The sequence below is a fragment of the Somniosus microcephalus genome, chromosome 6 (genome assembly GCF_052327205.1).
Source record: "Somniosus microcephalus isolate GS21.2 chromosome 6, FLI_Smic_1.0, whole genome shotgun sequence".
Taxonomy (NCBI): Eukaryota; Metazoa; Chordata; class Chondrichthyes; order Squaliformes; family Somniosidae; genus Somniosus; species Somniosus microcephalus.
In genome coordinates this window covers 196,872,212-196,891,374 of record NC_140992.1, presented here as the reverse complement: position 1 = coordinate 196,891,374, position 19,163 = coordinate 196,872,212, and the positions used below count along the sequence as shown (strand labels likewise).

The 19,163-nt window shown below is 48.9% G+C and overlaps 1 protein-coding gene across 2 annotated transcripts in view; it reads right to left on the bottom strand.

The window, feature by feature from the left end:
* The window catches only part of mbtps1 (membrane-bound transcription factor peptidase, site 1), a 188,768-nt gene that overhangs the window by 34,637 nt on the left and 134,968 nt on the right, over positions 1-19,163 (bottom strand). For both annotated transcript variants that reach the window (XM_085991177.1, XM_085991178.1), the window contains exon 11: positions 9,327-9,488. In XM_085991177.1, coding sequence (XP_085847303.1) covers positions 9,327-9,488 — 162 coding nt within the window. The remainder of the gene's footprint in view (positions 1-9,326; positions 9,489-19,163) is intronic.

Below are 19,163 nucleotides of genomic sequence, written 5' to 3'. Positions count from 1 at the left end.
CCATCATGGACTTCCTGATCACCCCTGCTTTACAGGCCACTAATCCCCTTTCCATATCTCTTTGCAAAAAAAAAGCAAGAAGTATTAATATTTCTATAAACCTCTGCTCCCTTCTTAAACAGATACTGACAATTTACCTTTTCAAGGTGTCAATAATGGAATTGGAAAAGGCAGCACAGTAATTACAGAATTAGTTGAATAAAATATTTAAGTGGGCAGAGCAATGGCAATGGTGGATAAAATTTAATGCTAACAAATGTAAAGTACTGCACATAGAAAAGAAAAATAAGCGATGCAGGTAATCCATGAATGATCCAGACACTAAAAGAGGCCTAGGGGTCTCAGCACATCCAAACAATGCAGAGCAGCAATCAAGGACAACAGAATGTTGTATTCCTACTGTTTTGGTTATGTAGTTCAAGTCTCTATAGAGCCCTGGTTTGACAGAACCTCGAGTACTCTATCCAGTTTTGGTTGCCAAGATGTGAGGGAGACGTTTAAGCACTGGAGGCAGTCACAAGGCCGATCCCTAGGTGTCAAAGGATTGAGTTAGGAGGAACGGAGAAACTTGGGCTTTTCATCCTGGAAAGAAGGTGTCTGAGATAGGATTTTAGAGGTGTACGAGATAGTTATAGGAATGTAAAAGATAAATCTGGAAAATTATGTTAAATTATTTGCGAGAGTAGAACAAGGAGACACTGATTCAAATTAGTAAAAGGTAAATTAAGGAGTGATGTTAGGAAATTCTTCTTCACTCAATGATCAAAGTTATGGAATAAACTTCTAAGAAATATAATGATTCAAAACTCTAGAATCTTTTAAAAATCAATTGGATGCAGAAAGGGCTTTAGGATCTTTCTGTATGGATGAACCAAGATGAGCCAAATGTCCTTCTTGACCCATAACTATCTTGTGATTCAGCTGCTTTCTCTGGAACCCACTGTTCAGTGAGGGAAAAAAAAGTTTGCTTCTAATCTCCAACCATGCTCAAGGTTTATGAATATTGTATATAGGCCCCGATTTTCAGGCAGCTGTCGGGCGGCTTTTCATGCGGCCGTGGTCTGAAAATCGCGGAAAAAGCGGGTCGGGACCACCCCCCCACCTGATTCCCCGCCCCGTCCGACTTTCGGACCACCGTTTCCACGCGCCCCGCTTCAGTCCCGCCCGCCGCTGGCGGGACTGCTCGTCGGAGCACTAATCACCAATGATCACCTTGTTAAGGGCGATTTTCCCGTGCCGTTGCGACTTTGGGGCTTTCCCCACCTGAAACCCGCCTGCGGGGAACCCCGCCGATGAGAGCTGGCGAGAAAACAGCTGGCTTGCTTGCTTGCAACAGCAGGTCGCTGAGGGCTGAAGAGATTTAAAGAGGCAGCATTTGCAGGCTGCAGGACCTTGTTGATCAAGGCTTGGGGGAACTATTTGAAGCCTTAGGAGCAGCTGCAGAAAGTTGGCGCCTCACACACTTCTTCAGTGTGAGCTCCTGGGAAGCCCCTCTCAGCACCCTAACTCAGGACCTCCTCAACCGAGGCAGCTGCTAGAAGCATGGGAGGCCTTTGACACCTTCCCTTCCTGGCATTAGAGGATCTCCAACAGCAGAGGCGGCAGCAGCAGAACCAGGAACAGCAGGATGATTACCAGGAGCACCAGGCTGCTGCTCACTCACCTGAAGCTGCACAAGCCAGAAGGGGCCAGCGCTTGGAAGTGGCTTGAGAGCACCTTGCTGCGCTTTAGGGGGCCAGTGGGACCCGTTTCTGCACTGGCAGTCCTACTCAGAAGGACTTCCATGAAGATCTGGTTTCTCTGTTCAACAGATGGCCAACGCTCCTCAAGAGATGTCATTCTCTTATGAGCACTCACCATGTTTTCCGTATGCTGGCGAGTTATCCCCTCCATGGAGGTTGCCAACCTTTCCATGGTGCTGCATTCATGCACCAATGACTCCACAAAGGCTCTGCTCATGGTCGCTATGGACTCTTCCATTCGCTCCACACTCGCAGCGACCCTGGAGACAAAACCTGCCAGAGACTCCTGCATCTGTGCATGGAGATCCATCACCTCTTCTCTTGCGGATGGACCCAGAGGCAGAGGGTCGTCATGCAGCACAGCTGAGCTGAGCTGGCAGAGTCCTGCGCCCTCTGACGAGGACTCTCCACTGCTGTCCCTGTCTCCAGAATCTGCTGAGGCTCACTTGTGAGATGTGAAACACCAGGTGACAACACTACTCTATGTCCCGAAAGTCCCCCCGAGGTGTGAGTGTCTGCGCTGGTGCTGGGTGCGCTTACTTCTGCTGATGCTGCGCCCTCAGAGGTTGGAGCTTCCTCTGAGGAGTCTGGCTGCACAGCCTCTTCCTCCTCCAGTGAGGACGGGGGCTCTGGATGGTACTGTGGGGGAGTAAAGGAAGGAGTTAGAGATGCAATGCCAAGATTCTTCTGGTGACTCCCAGCGAGTTGGCATCTGCTGATACGTGCATCCATGCAGCATTGGTCTCGGTGGGAGGCCTCTTCCTCCCTGACCTAGGGAAGAAGACCTCCCTGTGGGCCCTAACCCCATCCAATAATGCCTGCAGTGAAGCCTCGTCGAATTTGAAGGCAGCTCGGCCTCTGCCGCTGGCAGCAGCTGGTGCAGGCTCCTCTGCCATTGTGCAAGAGTGATTGAGAAGCCTGCAGAGGTGGAGAAGCTTGCTGGACACTTTGCAAGCACCACGAATGATGACATCATAGTGTGGGGATTTCTGACTCGAATTGGACAATTAGCAAGGCTTCCCACATGCTGGGAATTAATTGGCCACTTGAGGGAAAATTGCGTGGAGCTGGCTGACACTTTTTTATGGGTGTCAGAAACCCCACATTCGGGGAAATCCAACCATTCCCCACACAAGCCGAAAATCGGGGCCTATGTGTTCACAATTCAAAGTAAATAGCTTTCTTACTGCAATCCATTATATAAAAGGCACCCCAATAATGCTGTGCACACCAAGAGCCAAGCTACTATATCTTCCTGCTCGTTTTATAAAAACATTATTTTTCTTACTCTCTTGATCTGTCTGCATTACATTAGCCAAAGCCGGTCACCTACTCCCAATTCTCATTGCCATTCTTCAACTGGACACGTGAATTTATATATGACAGGCATTCCTCTTAACAGTTATCTTTCCTTCTGTCTGTGGAAAAAGCTGCTGACCTCAGCTTCCAGCTGGGACAGCAAAAGATTAGAAACTCAAAGAATGATGAATCGTGTTGAAGCATTATGTTTAACTTCCCAAATTATGCAGCATCAGGAAACGTTACCTAAAAATGTGTATTTTAAAGAGGGATTTAATTAAATAAACTTGCACAGTTTCAATAAAGTTAGGCTCCCCAGAGATTTCACATTTGTTCAATTATCTGCTCTCTACCTGCCTGTCCAGAAGACCTTCGGTGACCCTGACCGTAGGCCTCCAACTGTAAAGAATTCTCACATTCTCCTTTAGGTGTCAAGAAACTCTGGATTCAGGAGGTCTTCCATGCAGGGTGCCAGCTATGAGAAATTTCCAAGTCTCCTATGTTACAAATGCATTCAAAAATTATTTCTTTACTAAACTACACTGGTATATGTGCACAAGATTTAATATTCATGTGTAATCAACAATTTCAGGCTTGGCTCCACTCATGGCTTGTAAACTTATTCAGTGATTAGCTGAGCCACACAGATACAGTCGATCCACAATTCAATCCCCAAACTGAGCTGATCTCAGTAAAGGAAGTAGTAATGGCACTATGAGCCTCCGCCACAGGATCCAGTTCACTTGTGATAGCCCCTGTAATGAAATTGCCTGCTGGTATTATCAATGCGCACATGAGTAATAGCCATAGGGAGGAGATACTGGAGGGTAATCAGCCAGCACCAGTGGAACCAAACAAAACACAAGTGGACAACACATTCAGAAGAGGCTGACAAATTGGAATGACTTCATACAAAAAGCCAGAATCAAACAATCACCAACTTATTTCACACACTTCCTGAAACCTTACCCAAAACTGCTGGTTTTTTTTTAATGGATTACTTCAGACAGGCAATAAAGAGCTTCATTGAACTCTGGGAGATGTAGTGAGCCTCTTCACACAAAGTTCCACGTGTTATCCCAGTTACCTGCTGGGGTTACTAAAAAATAGCAGCAAGCACATTGGAGCACTGAAGCCAAAACTAAAACTCAATTGCTCCGCAGCAGAGATCAGCACAGACAGGGAATCAAACCTGGGACTTTCTGGCCTCTTACCTAGCACTCCAGAAAGCTGAAGCTTTAACCACAAGCCCACGCTCTTGCATTCAGAGGAGCGTACAGGGGGAGGCACTGAATTTAATTTTCATTGTAACAGATAGTCTTTGAAACCTCTATTTATACATTGTGGTAAACCACTTTTATCGTTCACTATCGCTACACTATGGTTATCACTGTTTATATCGTTACACTATGGTTATCACTGTTTATATCATTACAACAGTGTAAACAGTGATAACCATAGTGTATCACTACACAAGGTCACCTCTTGTCACGCTGTTATACCTGGGCTGACCACAGCTGACTCCGCCCATGGCTCCGCCTGCTTGCCCAGGTATAAAGGTGGTCGACTGGCTGGTATTCCTCCTTGTTGGATCCGATCACCCACGAGGGTGGGCTCTGTTATTTAGCCAATAAAAACCTATAGTTACTAACTTAACTCGTCGCTTTTCATGAACTGAATTGATAGGTATATCAATTTTATTGGCTAAATTTTGAAATGTCTACAATGGAGCAGCCAAACGACCAGTCAGACGTACAGCCTCAGCCAAACGGCCATCTACAACAGCCCCAGCAGCCGGCCTGGCTACGAGCCCTCCGGCCGCCGTACCTGGATCTAAACCCACAGGCTGCGAATTCAGCCCTCGACTTCGAACACTGGCTGAGCTGCTTCGAAGCCTACCTGGGAGAATCCGGCGTGCCTCCGGCATCCAAACTAAGAGTTCTGACCGCTCAGGTGAGCCCTAAAGTATTTGCACTCATCCGGGACATTGCCACATACGAGGACGCCCTCAACCTGCTAAAAGAACAGTATCGGAGCCCTGTAAACTCAATGTACGCCAGGCATCTCCTAAGATCCCGCTCGCAACAGCCAGGAGAGTCGGTTGATGATTTCTTACGGGCGCTGCAAATACTCGGCAGGGACTGTGACTTTAAAGCCGTAACAGCTGCAGAACATACAGATGGAAACATCCAAGATACCTTCGTGAAAGGCCTTCGGTCAGACTACTCACGGCAAAGACTGCTGGAATCAAAGGACCTCGACCTGAAAACAGCTGCTACCCTCGCTCGCTCCTTGGAAGTGGCCCATCGGGACCTCGAGGCGTACTCCAGGTACTGTGCTGCGCGACCCTGGGACTCGGGCCCGACCCCGGCCGCAATACCCCTCGCACCGCCGCCTCTGGGACCTACCACAGCGTCGGTGTCCCGGAACCGATCGGGACCGCCACCCCCGGTACCGGCTGCGACATCGGAGCCCTGCGATCGGGCCGCCGGCTGCTTCTTCTGTGGCCAGGCGAAACACCCGAGGGCGCGCTGCCCTGCAAGAAACGCGACCTGCTCCGACTGCCACAAGAAAGGCCACTTCGCGAAGGCCTGCAGGGGGAAAGCCACAGACGCCAGCAGTGCCTCATGCGAGTTGTGCGGGCGGCCATCTTTCATCAAGGCCACAGATGCCAGTATCCCCTTGAGAGTCGTGGGGGCGGCCATCTTTGATCAAGGCCACCGACGCCGGCAGTGCCTCATGTGAGTTGTTGGGGCGGCCATCTTCTCCGCCATCTTATTCAACGTCGTGGGCGCCGCCATTTTGTTCACCACACTCGACCGCCACCTTGTCTCCAGACCCGACCACCGCCTCACCCGCAGACTACAGCAGCTCGCTCAGCCATACACTAGCCTCCGTCACACTTGACCAAGCTCGCCCGCATCACCTGTCCAAGTCCATGATGGACATCAAAGTAAACGGCCACGCCACGACCTGCCTGTTCGACAGCAGAAGCACGGAGAGTTTCATCCATCCAGACACGGTGAGCCACTACTCCCTCACTGTCCGGCCAACGCGCAACCGGATCTCGATGGCGTCGAGGTCCCATTCTACAGACATCAGCGGCTACTGTGTTGTGACCCTGTCGGTTAGGGGCACGGAGTATAAAAATTTTAAACTTCTCGTCTTGCCCCAGCTCTGCACTGCCGTCCTACTAGGGCTGGATTTCCAATGCCACCTCCAAAGTGTCACTTTGGCATACGGTGGACCCCTCCCCCCACTCTCAGTCTACAACCAGCAGCTTTCAAACCGCCCACCGCGTACCACCTGCGGCCTATCCACCCTCAAGGTCCCGCCCCCCCCTCCCTGTTCGCTAACCTCACCCGCGACTGTAAACCCGTCGCTACCAAGAGCAGGCGGTACAGCGCCGGGGACAGAGCTTTTATTAGCTCTGAGGTGCAGCGTCTCCTGAAGGAGGGCATCATCGAGGGGAGCACCAGCCCCTGGCGTGCCCAGGTCGTAGTCGTTAAGACCGGCAATAAAAACCGCCTGGTCATCGACTACAGCCAAACCATAAACCGGTACACCCAGCTGGACGTATACCCCCTTCCCCGCATATCTGATATGGTCAATCAGATTGCACAGTACCGGGTATTCTCTACCATTGACCTTAAGTCGGCCTATCACCAACTCCCTATCCGCCCTGAGGACCGCCAGTATACCGCCTTCGAGGCGAATGGCCGCCTCTACCACTTCCTTAGGGTTCCCTTCGGCGTCACCAACGGGGTTTCGGTCTTCCAAAGGGAGATGGACCGGATGGTTGACCAGAACGGGCTGCATGCCACGTTCCCTTATCTAGATAACGTCACCATCTGCGGCCGCGACCCTCCAGGGCCCTGAGATCCGACACTCTTCGGTCGAGAAGGAGGCCCAGGCAATCGTGGAGGCAGTACGACGCTGGAGGCATTACCTGGCAGGCAAACGATTTACCCTCCTCACCGACCAGCGTTCGGTCGCTTTTATGTTTAATAACAAGCTGAGGAGCAAAATCAAGAACGACAAGATCTTGAGGTGGAGAATCGAGCTCTCCACCTACGATTATGATATCTTGTACCGGCCTGGTAAACTGAACGAACCCCCAGATGTTCTATCACGAAGTACATGCGCCAATGCGCAAATTGATAGACTGCAGACCCTCCACAACGACCTCTGCCACCCCGGGGTCACCAGACTTTACCACTTCATTAAGGCCCGCAACCTGCCCTACTCCATCGAGGAGGTCAGGACCATGACCAGGAACTGCCAAACCTGTGCCGAATGCAAACCGCATTTCTTTAGGCCGGACAGAGCAAGCCTGATCAAGGCCACCCGCCCCTTCGAGCACTTGAGCATCGATTTTAAGGGGCCCCTCCCGTCCTCTGACCGTAATGTGTACTTCCTCAACATTATTGATGAGTACTCCCGTTTCCCCTTTGCCTTCCCCTGCCCAGACATGACCAGTACCACGGTCATCAAAATGCCTTAACGACCTCTTCGCCTTGTTCGGGTTCCCGAACTATATACATAGCGACCGGGGCTCATCCTTCATGAGCGAGGAACTTCGCCAGTTCCTACTAGCGAGAGGTATTGCTGCAAGCAGGACCACCAGCTACAACCCCCGAGGGAACGGCCAGGTGGAAAGAGAGAACGCGACTGTCTGGAAGGCCGTTCTCTTAGCCTTAAAGTCTAAGGGCCTCCCAACCTCTCGCTGGCAGGAAGTCCTCCCGGCAGCGCTGCATTCCATCCGGTCACTGCTTTGCACTGCCATTAACGCCACCCCCCATGAACGAATGTTTGTTTTCCCCAGGAAGTCGACTACGGGAACCTCGCTACCAACATGGCTGACTTCTCCGGGGCCCATCTTGCTGCGAAAGCACGTGAGGGCCCATAAAACGGACCTCCTGCACGCCAACCCCCAGTACGCCTATGTGGCATACCCAGACGGGCGGGAGGACACAGTCTCCTTACGAGACCTCGCACCCTCGGGCACCCCTGAGACACCACCGTTACCCCCCACCACCCCCCCAAATCCAGCCCAGGTAGACGGCATGCCGGAACCCCACGAGCCTTCGCCGACCACGCAGACACCAGCATTAACATCGGATACTGCAACACCGCCGCCGCTGCTGCGCCGATCAGAAAGGCTTACGAGGCCTCCGGACAGACTGCCATACCCGAACTGGTAGTACACTTCACCCCGCCGGACTCAAATTTAAACAAGGGGTGAATGTGGTAAACCACTTTTATCGTTCACTATCGTTACACTATGGTTATCACTGTTTATATCGTTACGCTATGGTTATCACTGTTTACACTGTTGTATCACTACACAAGGTCACCTCTTGTCACGCTGTTATACCTGGGCTGACCACAGCTGACTCCGCCCATGGCTCCGCCTGCTTGCCCAGGTATAAAGGTGGTCGGCTGGCTGGTATTCCTCCTTGTTGGATCCGATCACCCACGAGGGTGGGCTCTGTTATTTAGCCAATAAAAACCTATAGTTACTAACTTAACTCGTCGCTTTTCATGAACTGAATTGATAGGTATATCATACATGTGACATGAAAAATGAAATTGCTCTTTATGAAGTATCCAGAGCTCCTCAAATGGCACAACCCATTGTGCAAGGATAAGGGTAATGGGGAAAGCAGGTCTTAGTGTGGAACAGGATACATGCAGCAAAATTTTAAACAAGTTGGAATTTATGAAGGGTGAAGGATGGGAAGCCAGCAAGCAAAGTACAGTATTACTTGTTGAACCCAGAGGGGACAAAGGCATGGATAAGGATTTCAGTAGTAGAGGGACGGACACAGGTGCAGAGGTGGGTGTCAGCTATGGATTAAAGGTTTAAAGCTCAGCTCAGTGTGAAATAGGATGCCAAGGATGCAATGGTGTGGTTTGGCCTAAGGCAGTGAGACTGTGGAGATGGATGGCATCAGTGACAACAGTACAGAGTTTGTGGCAGGAGCTTAAGGCAATGTTATGACTCGTCCAAGCCTTGATGTCGGACAAGCAATCCGACAGCACATAGGCAGTCAAGGGCTTGGTGGAAAGGCAGAGTTGGGTGTCAACAGTACGCATATGACTAGATCAGGCTCAGCCATTAAGGTCAAGTTAACCCACAACACTCACATGAGGAATGGGCAAGGTATTCAAGATAGGGCTGCTAGCACTCAAAACCATTCCCTAGCAAGAATCACTACCTTCAACACAAGAAGTGAGGAAACTAAAGAAAAAAAAGTAAATTATCTTCACTTCAGCACTCACCTGGCTTGAGGCTTGTAGATTTTAAGAATTTGGTATGCTTTCAGCAGATCCAGTTTGCCATGACCCTGTTCAAACATGTTGACCCCAGGCAGTCTGCGTGCAGAGGCTATCAATGCTTGTTTCATACTGGCTGGATTCACCATCTCACGGTGCTGCACGGTGCTGGCAAAAGAAACAGAAAGAAGTTTTCATCAAAACAAACTCACAGGGGAATTCAGCTGATTAAATGAGCAGGAATTTTGTACAAACTGCAAATATTTAGCTGAGAAATTCCAACTTAAAGATAAGATAACCATTTTCCTCACTACCAAGACAAATTTCCACCTCACTTGCCACAGGAGCTGCTTTTTCGCTTAAAAACTGGTGGATGTTTTATCAAACGGATCAAAAACATTGCAATTTGAAAGACTGCAAAACTTCAGTGAATTTGAACAAGGCAATGCAACCAATTGTCCAAGGTCAGCTAACTGTATAAAATTGTATTAATCTTAATGTTCACTCCAGAAGACCAGCAACCAAGAGTGGGGTAGCTGAAGATTGATTGAAGTTTCTCTAAATGATACTAGGTCAGAGTTCATGGTCTACAGTAGATTGCACTAATGAGGTGCTATTTTATTTCATGTCTGGGTCAAGAATCACTAGATAGGAACAAAGCACATCTTAGACCATAAGATCTGAAAAGATTAATCTTACTTAAAGGGATTTTAGACGTAAGCAACCATTTTAGTATGGGAATAATGGCCCGGAATTTGTGGTCAGCGGCAAAGCAAAGCTGGTTGCCCTGGCACCGAAGTAAGCTTTGCACAAAGATCTCGCAATATCTTGTGTCAAGAAGTTCGGGTTTTCCAATGCGTAATTCAAATAAACGGAAGTTAATGGGGATTCCCAGCGAAGAGCTGCGGTGATGCCAACAAGCTGTCTAAGAAGCCAATCAAAATGCAGAATTCTTACAGACAGGGAATCAGGAAATAGGTAAGCTCCTAAAATTCTAACTTTTTATAAATGCTAGAGTGAGCAAAACAAAGATTGGGGCTCTCACATGGGGAAAAGGCAAACCTAAAATAAAGATGAACATTTTTAAGTTTCTTAAAAATTTTAATTATTAAAATGGATAAATTTGACACTGCACAAAACGAAAATTTGTTTTTCAGGGCCATAACCTTTGTTTTGCAGTCAATACGCTGTTAAAACCCCAGTTACACCTAATCCCTTCCAGTCTAACTTTTAATGGGGTATTTAACAGCGTAACTACTGCGGAAGAGCCGAAGTTTGGTAGTTTCCAGGATCTGGCAGATTACACTGATTGCTGGCTCTGTGGGGGGAGCACGCGGGGGCACAGCGCAGCCTGTGGAGGAGCAGTGAATGGCAGATCACAACTTCAGGATTTCCGCATTACACTGCGCATGTGCTAAATCATGAAGTTGCGGTCAGTTTCAAAGGCGAAATGACGGCAAACGCTGCCAGTTCGCCATCATCAGGACGGCGAATTCCGGGCCATTACATCAATTATGCCTAACTTGTGAATTATGTATAATCTTTTGCTTGAATCCACACCTGAAAAACCTCTCCCCAGTTACAATGCCCTGCAGTGAAAATAAATAGAATTTCATTAGAAGGTTCATACCAACTCTTGGACCAGCCCCAGCCTAAAATATTTTTCATCTAGTTAACAAACACACCAGCAGGAACTTGAACCCAAATCCGGCATCCGCTTCTCATATCTCTAATCCCTCATTAGTTTAACTCCAGGCTGTAAAGCTATTTCCAAAAGAACAGCAAATATTGGCACATACTAATGTTTGACCAACCTACAAAACATCTACTCGTAGTGCAAGATTTAAAGTTAATTTTAAAAGATTAAATCTCAGAAATTATTCAGAAAATAACTAAACAACACCACAAGTGACTGTGCATGGGTGCTCCAACTTATTATACCACAGTCTGGTAGAATGTGAGTTTGTTTTCTCACACGGTGTTCCCGAGCAATTATGTTATGGGGGAAGGCCAGGTGCTTCTCCATATAATCTGAAAATAAATAGACTTATCAGGTGCAGAACCAACCTCAGCCACTGGATAAAAAGTGACACTGCAGAGGCACAAAGCAGGCAGTTCGACTACCATCTCTCAGATGAGAGATTCCGATGGTCACAAAGGAAGAGACAGAGATAAGGATAAATTGAACCGTAGAGACATAAAAGTGAAAGGAACTGAACATAACAAAATTTCTAATTACAGTATTTGCTTAAGAATCAAATTCATTCAAAGCTTTAGTTACACACTTTTTGGCAAACATTCCTAGAGAAAGGTGGTCTTTATTTTTTCCAACAGTATGGATCCTCCACATACCCATATGAATACAGTCTACCCTGACAGCAGTTTTCCCAGAACTTGAGTATGCACATGAAAATATCAACGCAACCCAGCAGACAGACCTGTAGAATGATAACGCCTGGAGAATCGGATAACCTTTCCCAGGCAATATGCCAAGGATCTGCTTATAATTATATAATATCCAGGTGATTTGGGTAAATTTATGATATGCATATGAATACCTTTGTGCCAGGAAAAGGAAAAAACATACAGCCTCTTGGTGGACCTGCCTATGCCATGGGTAGAAATGCAGGAATGGATGGCTGTCTGGAGAGTAATACCCAATACCAAAAAAATACTAAACTACCTCCAAGTAAATCTTCCACTTGAGACACTGTCTGTCATAGTTGTTTGGTCTTAGCTTAGCACTTAGCCAAGGAAATATCTTGAAGCAGACTACACCACACATCTTAGCAAAAAGTTGAGGCAAGTAACACCCCCCCCCCCCCCCCACCTGTTGATTTACCAAAGTACCAGATTACATTAACTACTACATACTAGCCTGCTCTGTACTATAGTCTGGTAGCATTATACAGCTGATCAGTTCTATTGACTGCTCTCTGCTCCATTTAACTAATGTGCCAGGTACTTTGCTGCAAGGCACTTACCTTTATCCTAGCTCATTTACAAGTGGTCACTCAATTTTGTCCAGTTCCTGTGCCATAGCAGACTTTGAGAAGTGAAGAAAGGATTTCACTCTAAAGCTGGGGATCCCTGGAACCAGTACATTGAAGCGGTGGACAACTCTTGCATTAAACACCTGTGTATCAGGAGCTTTGGTCAAACACTGCACACTGGGGCAATTCAACCTCCTTCACCCTCTCAGAAAAATCGTGTTCCCAAGTGCCTGCAAATAGGTGGGATATTCCAAACTGGTTTCTTGGGTCTTCACTAGTAGGGTTCTTGCTGGCTCATTATGTTCAGAGCGTCAAATCAGTCATACAATTGACTGCTTTGGAGAGGGTGCAGAGAAGATTCACCAGGATGTTACCTGGGATGGAGCGCCTCAGCTATGAAGAGAGGCTGGACAGGCTGGGGTTGTTTTCCTTGGAGCAAAGAAGGCTGAGGGGGGACCTGATTGAGGTGTACAAAATGATGAGGGGCATAGATAGGGTAGACAAAGAGGAACTTTTCCCCTTAGTAGGGGTGTCAATAACAAGGGGGCATAGATTCAGGGTAAGGGGCAGGAGATTTAGAGGGGATTTGAGGAGGAACTTTTTCACCCAGAGGGTGGTTGGAATGTGGAACTCAATGCCTGAAAGGGTGGTAGAGGCAGGAACCCTCACAACATTCAAGAAGCATTTGGATGAGCACTTGAAATGCCATTGCATACAAGGCTATGGACCAAGTGCTGGAAAATGGGATTAGACTGGACAGGGATGGATGGGCGGCGCAGACACGATGGGCCGAAGGGCCTCATTCTGTGCTGTAAAACTCTATGACTCTATGACAATATGCTGTGCACATCCTTGGCATATTGCCTGGGAGAGGCTATCAGATTCTCCAGTGTTTCCTCAAATCCTGCTTTCAGGAGGGAGTCCGTAGCAATTTGAGAGAGGAACCCTCCCTTGAAAACGCGGTGGACAGTGATAATGCCTCTGCAAGCTGAGGCAGGATACTCATCCCTCACTTTCAACTTCACCTTGTCTACTTCAACATCATTCATAAAGTCTTTCATTTTGTGAAACCTGTGGTACTTTTTAACATCAGATGATGCAACATAAATAAAAGTCATTTTTTTCTTTTTAACCTTATTGTCCATTTGTTCTTATCTGCAATTCTTCACACTTGTTCCTACGAGACTTTATCCATCATTGTTCCACTCAAATCACATTTTATCTACCTCATTTTATAGTTGCCTCTTCAGATTCTCACTCGCCTCCTCAGAATTTTGATATCCTTAATTTGACCAATTCGGCTGAACTTCTGAATCCAAGTGATTAATGTAATTTAGGAACAATAAGTGGTCATAGAAACATAGAAGATAGGAGCAGGAGTAGGCCATTTGGCCCCTCGAGCCTGCTCCGCCATTCAATGCGATCATGGCTGATCATCCAAATTCAGTACCCTGTCCCTGCTTTCTCCCCATACCCCTTGATCCCTTTAGCCTTAAGAAATATATCCAACTCCTTCTTAATAAAGTCTCGTAGGTCCCAACAGCAATCCTTGGGATATTCCGTTCATCACTTCTCCCTTTATTGCAAGTCCCCTTACAGTAAGCACCAAGTGTTAACTCATTGCAAGAGGATTTGAGTACAGGAGCAAGGATGTCTTACTACAGTTATACAGGGCCTTGGTGAGACCACGCCTGGAGTACTGTGTGCAGTTTTGGTATCCTTACCTAAGAAAGGATATACTTGCCATAGAGGGACTGCAGCGAAGGTTCACCAGACTGATTCCTGGGATGGTAGGACTGTCGTATCAGGAGAGATTGGGTCGACTAGGCCTGTATTCACGAGAGTTTAGAAGAATGAGAGGGGATCTCGTGGAAACGTATAGAATTCGGACAGGGCTAGACAGACTGGATGTAGGGAGGATGTTTTCCCTGGCTGGGGGGTCTAGAACGAGGGGTCACAGTCTCAGGATACAGGGTAGGACTTTTAGGACTGAGATGAGGAGAAATTTCTTCACTCAGAGGGTGGTGAACCGGTGGAATTCTCTACCACAGAAGGCTGTGGAGGCCAAGTCACTGAATATATTTAAGGAGATAGATAGATTTCTGGACACAACAGGCATCAAAGGGTATGGGGAGAGAGCAGGAATATGGTATTGAGATAGAGGATCAGCCATGATCATACTGAATGGCAGAGCAGGCTCAAAGGGCCAAATAGCCTGCTCCTGCACCTATTTTTCTGTTTTCTATGTTTCTATGTGAACTCTCATAAATCTCTCAAAACCACCAGTATACTACTCTTATAGGTTTGCTGGCTTTATCTTGCTGTTCTATTTTTAAAATTGAAAATCTGCCAACAGCCTGGGAGAAGTTACCATATTCTCCAGTGTTTCCTCAAATCCTGCTCTCAGGAGGGAGTCTGTATTCGGTGGATAGAAAGATCTCACATCGACTTTAAAATGGGCGTGATAAAGCAGGCCCCATTGAATCTCCAAAAGAATTTTCCTGGTGTCACTAAGCAGAACTCAACATTATGAAGCTACATAGGCTAAGCGTTCCTTCCCTTTTCAGCCCCTCTGACAGTCCTATTAAATAAAGATTACAGCTCCTGCAATTGTTCTACCAGTCATCCAGTTTGATATTCAGTCTTTTTTTTAAACTTCATTAATCACCTTCACGACAGTCTCTAATTTAGATTCCACACCAGAGAACCACGCCTCCAACTGTGCATTAGTTCTGTTCTTGAAGTTACTCTCAAAATAAGGACATGTCCTGTTTTGCTTCATCTGCTCATTGGTTTATATAGTTTATAATATGCAGTAACTGCCCCAGAACCATAGCCCAGTCCCAACAGCACCAACCCACTTATTTTGGCAAACAGAGGCTGTAGTGATTTGTTAAGCTTCAATTTCTTTTTCCTCAGTTGTGTTTGGGATGAAGGTGGTGTTTTAAATATTCTTTTACTTCTGTCCTCTCCTGCTCCTTTTTTTCCCCTTTTTTCCTTCCCTTCTTCCTGCATCGTTTCCCATCTCTTCCCCTCCCCCCCCTTGTTTCTTTAATTCACCTAACTTCCCTAGCCTGATGAGGAGAACTGTTGGGGCCCACAAATTACAGGCCATTAAAAACAGAATTAATTAAGTGGTGATAAAAGAGAACAAAGATCCTAATGCTGGTTGGAAACTGCACTGCAGGCCGTATTGAGTACATGAATGGTGTAGATTTTATGGATGAATTTAGCCCGGCTTTCTCCATTTTACAGCAGCTGGCTAAACTAACACCATCTCTAGATCACAAGGAACAGAACACATCGAAGCAAATTGGTGCACTGTGTACTAAATCTTCTGTGTGCAAGGCAGGAAACAAGGTTTTTTTTGCAGCTGCCTTGTAGATCAGTGTTTTGTCTAACTGGATAGAGATATTTTACAGGTCGCTAGATTAATGTTATTTATGACAGTTTGGCAAGGATGAAAAATAGGTGGAAATATTTACATTTAGACTGACTTCATTGTTACCAAGTTGTTCACAAACTTGGCAAGGTAGTAGAAAGTGATGAGGACAGTTATAGGCCTAGAAATTGGGTATAGCCCCGCTTGAGGCGTTAGAACTGGCGCTGCGCAAAGTTTATAGCCAGACGAAACTTATCGCCGCCTGGCGCGATATTGGGTTGCATCGCCCCCCAAAGGGGATTGTGGCGCGAATTCAGACGTTGCATGGGCCTCCTAAGGCGCAAGACTTCCGGCGCTACCCAATATCGGCGCGGACGGGCACAGCGCAGGTGATCTCAATTACCGATAACCACGAGACTTCCAGGCGCCGGCTGGCTCTTAAAGGGGTGGGTCAGTCAGCCTCAGCTTCCACACTCAACGCCCTGTAGGCCTCAGAATCGGCGCTCGCCCTTCTCTGGCGCAAAAAACTTGGTCAGGATGGAGAAGGTGAGACAGAGAGCAGAGCGCTTCAGCACTGAGGCTCTGGAGGAGTTGGTGTCCGCAGTGGAGCGCCGTCGAGATGTTCTGTATCCTGACAATGGCAGGAGGCCGAATCAAAAGGATTACCGCCGAGCTTGGAAGGAGGGTCAACTCCAGCAGCATGGCGACCAGGAGCCCTGTTCAGTGCAGGAAGAAATTCAACGACCTCACTTGGGTCGTTCGGGTGAGTGTTGTTTATGCAAACTTCTGATTCCAGCCATCTGCACCTGACTTCGCGCACCCTGTTGCCATGATGCCCCAATGGCCATCTGTCAGCAAGCACCCATGGCCCTTTCTGGGCACACACATGGACATTTGACTCAAGGCATCATGTAAGGGCTCTTGCACCATGGGGGGCATGAGATGATCTCTCAAGGCATCATGTAAGGGCTCTTGCACCATGGGGGGCATGAGATGATCTCTCAAGGCATCATGTAAGGGCTCTTGCACCAAGGGGGGCATGAGATGATCACTCAGGGCATCATGTAACAGAACTTCCTTCTTTCCCCTGCAGTCCAAGCTGGCGACGATCCGCAAGGACCAGCGTCGAACCGGTGGCGGACCTCCACAAGTGGTCACTCTCACGGATCTCGAGGAGAGAGTGCACCAGATTCTTGGAGGACATCCGAGTGGTCCTGTTACCACTGCAGCTGCCGACCCCATTGTCGACAGCTAGAGTAAGGCTCTCACCTTTTTCAGCTGTCTCCTTCCACTTGGTCCCCCTGCCAGCATGCTCTCAGTGTGCAGCCATGTCAGAGCCTTGCCGCCAACCTGTCCTTTTGCTAAAGCCACTCTTCCACCTCCCTGCTTTCAGATGCTGCATCGCCAACTCGGGATCTGCGCCCTGAAGCTGCCAGTGCCAGTGCCTCCGGAGGCGAGGATCAGGAGGAAGCCGGAGCATCCGTTCCAACCTTAGGGGAGCCTACACATCTGCAGACTGGGGATAGTAGTTCCCTGGAGGGGAGGGGGGGGGGGGGGGGCTCTGATGAGCCAGTTGCCGGAACAAGCGGCATGCAGCAACGCGAGGGGGGTAGGCAAGTTTGGCCACCTGCTCCCCGTAGGGCAAGGCAGGGAGTGATGACTGCTGCACAGAGTGCAGAGGAGGTGCGTAGCCTGGCTGAAATGAGCACCCAGGCCCGGCTCAGGCACACTGAGCTGATGGCTGCAGTGGGGAGGATGCCTCAGTCGATAGAAACACTGGCAAAGAGTGTGTTGGACTTTGGAGCAGCAATGGAGAGGACTGTCCAGGGCTTCGAGGCTGCTATGGAAAGGACTGTTCAGAGCTTCGGACAATCCCTGGAAAGGTCTGTCCAGGGCTTGTCCGAGGCAGTGGAACAGACTGCTCCGGCCTTGTCCGAAGCAATGGAAAGAACTGTCCAGGGCTTCTCCGAAGCACTGGCACCTGCCACACAGGTCCTCACTGCTGCCACGCAGTCACTTGCTGGCCTCGTCCACACCCAGATTGAGGCAATGCGAACTCTCACTGCAGCCACCCTATCTGCATCAGCTAGGATCACCCCGGGCCCTTCCAGTACCATACAAGGCCAGGAATCAGTGGAGCAGGCGATTGTGGCAGATGAGCCGAACCGGTCCCCTCAGAGAGCCAGTGTGTCGTCCGACCATGGTGCAGGTGTCCTCTCTCGGCAGGTGACCATTGCTCATGCCACCGCTGGTACGTCTGCAGTGCAGCTGCCACCACCTGCAGGGCACACTGCTTCCAGCCATGCTCAGATCAAGCAGCCTGCGTCCGCACCCTCCAAGACCAGAGGTCGGCCAGGCCGTCCCTCAGGGGCTTCTGCGCTTCCACTCAGTCAGCAGGCGTCCCCCAGCCTTGACCCCGCCACTGGGGTTCAATTACGTAGGAGCAGCAGGGAGGGAAGGGGCCGACCGCGAAAGGGAAGTCGTTCTCCATCAAGGGGCCAGCAGTAGAGGGAGGTGCCGAGACGTTTCTTTGGCCAAATTCAAGGACTCCCTCACCTGTTGTGATTGTTGGAAATGGTTTGTTTAGTTTTGCGGCTTTGCCGAAGAGTTAACTGTTATTTTGTTAGTTATGGTTTCTGTTGACATGACGTTGTTATGCTGGAAGGACTTTTGTGACAATAAAGAAAAGTTTTAATTTGCAATGGTACACGTTACTATTTACAGTCATGCTGGCCTTCAGAGCGTTTCAAAGATCCGAAGTGCGCAGGACGAATGACACCCATCATTCCGCCAGAGGGGCCTCGAACTGAGTCCTGATGAGCCTCTGACGGATGGCCCTTCCACTTTCAGGAGCCCTCCCATCTTCCTCCTCCTCCTCCTCATGCTCCTCCTCCTCGTCCGCATGCTCCTCCTCCTCCTCCTCCTCCTGCTCTGCTGGACCTTGAGGGACAGCTGGCATTGGCTGGGTGCGTCGAATCGTCAAGTTGTGGAGCATGCAGCAGACGATGACGATGTGACCCACTTGCTCCGGCGAGTACTGCAGGGCTCCCCCCGAATGGTCCAGACAGCGGAAACGCTGTTTGAGCACACCAATAGTGTGCTCTACAATGTTCCTGGTCGCCTGATGGCTGCTGTTGTACAGCTCTTCTGCTGGGGTGGCAGCCAAACGGAGTGGTGTCATGAGCCATGGGCAGAGAGGATAGCCCTTGTCCCCAAGAAGCCAGCCTCGTGGGCGAGCCAGCCCCTCAAAAAGGTCACAAACTGAGGTCTGCCGCAGGATGAAGGCATCGTGGCTGCTCCCTGGGAATTGGGCGTTGACTGCCATGATCATTTGGCAGTGGTCACAGACCAGCTGCACATTGGAGGGAGTGGAACCCCTTGCGGTTGCGGAAGTTCTCAGGATTCAGTAATGGCGCCCGCAAAGCCACGTGTGTGCAATCAATCGCCCCCTGCACCATGGGGAAGTCC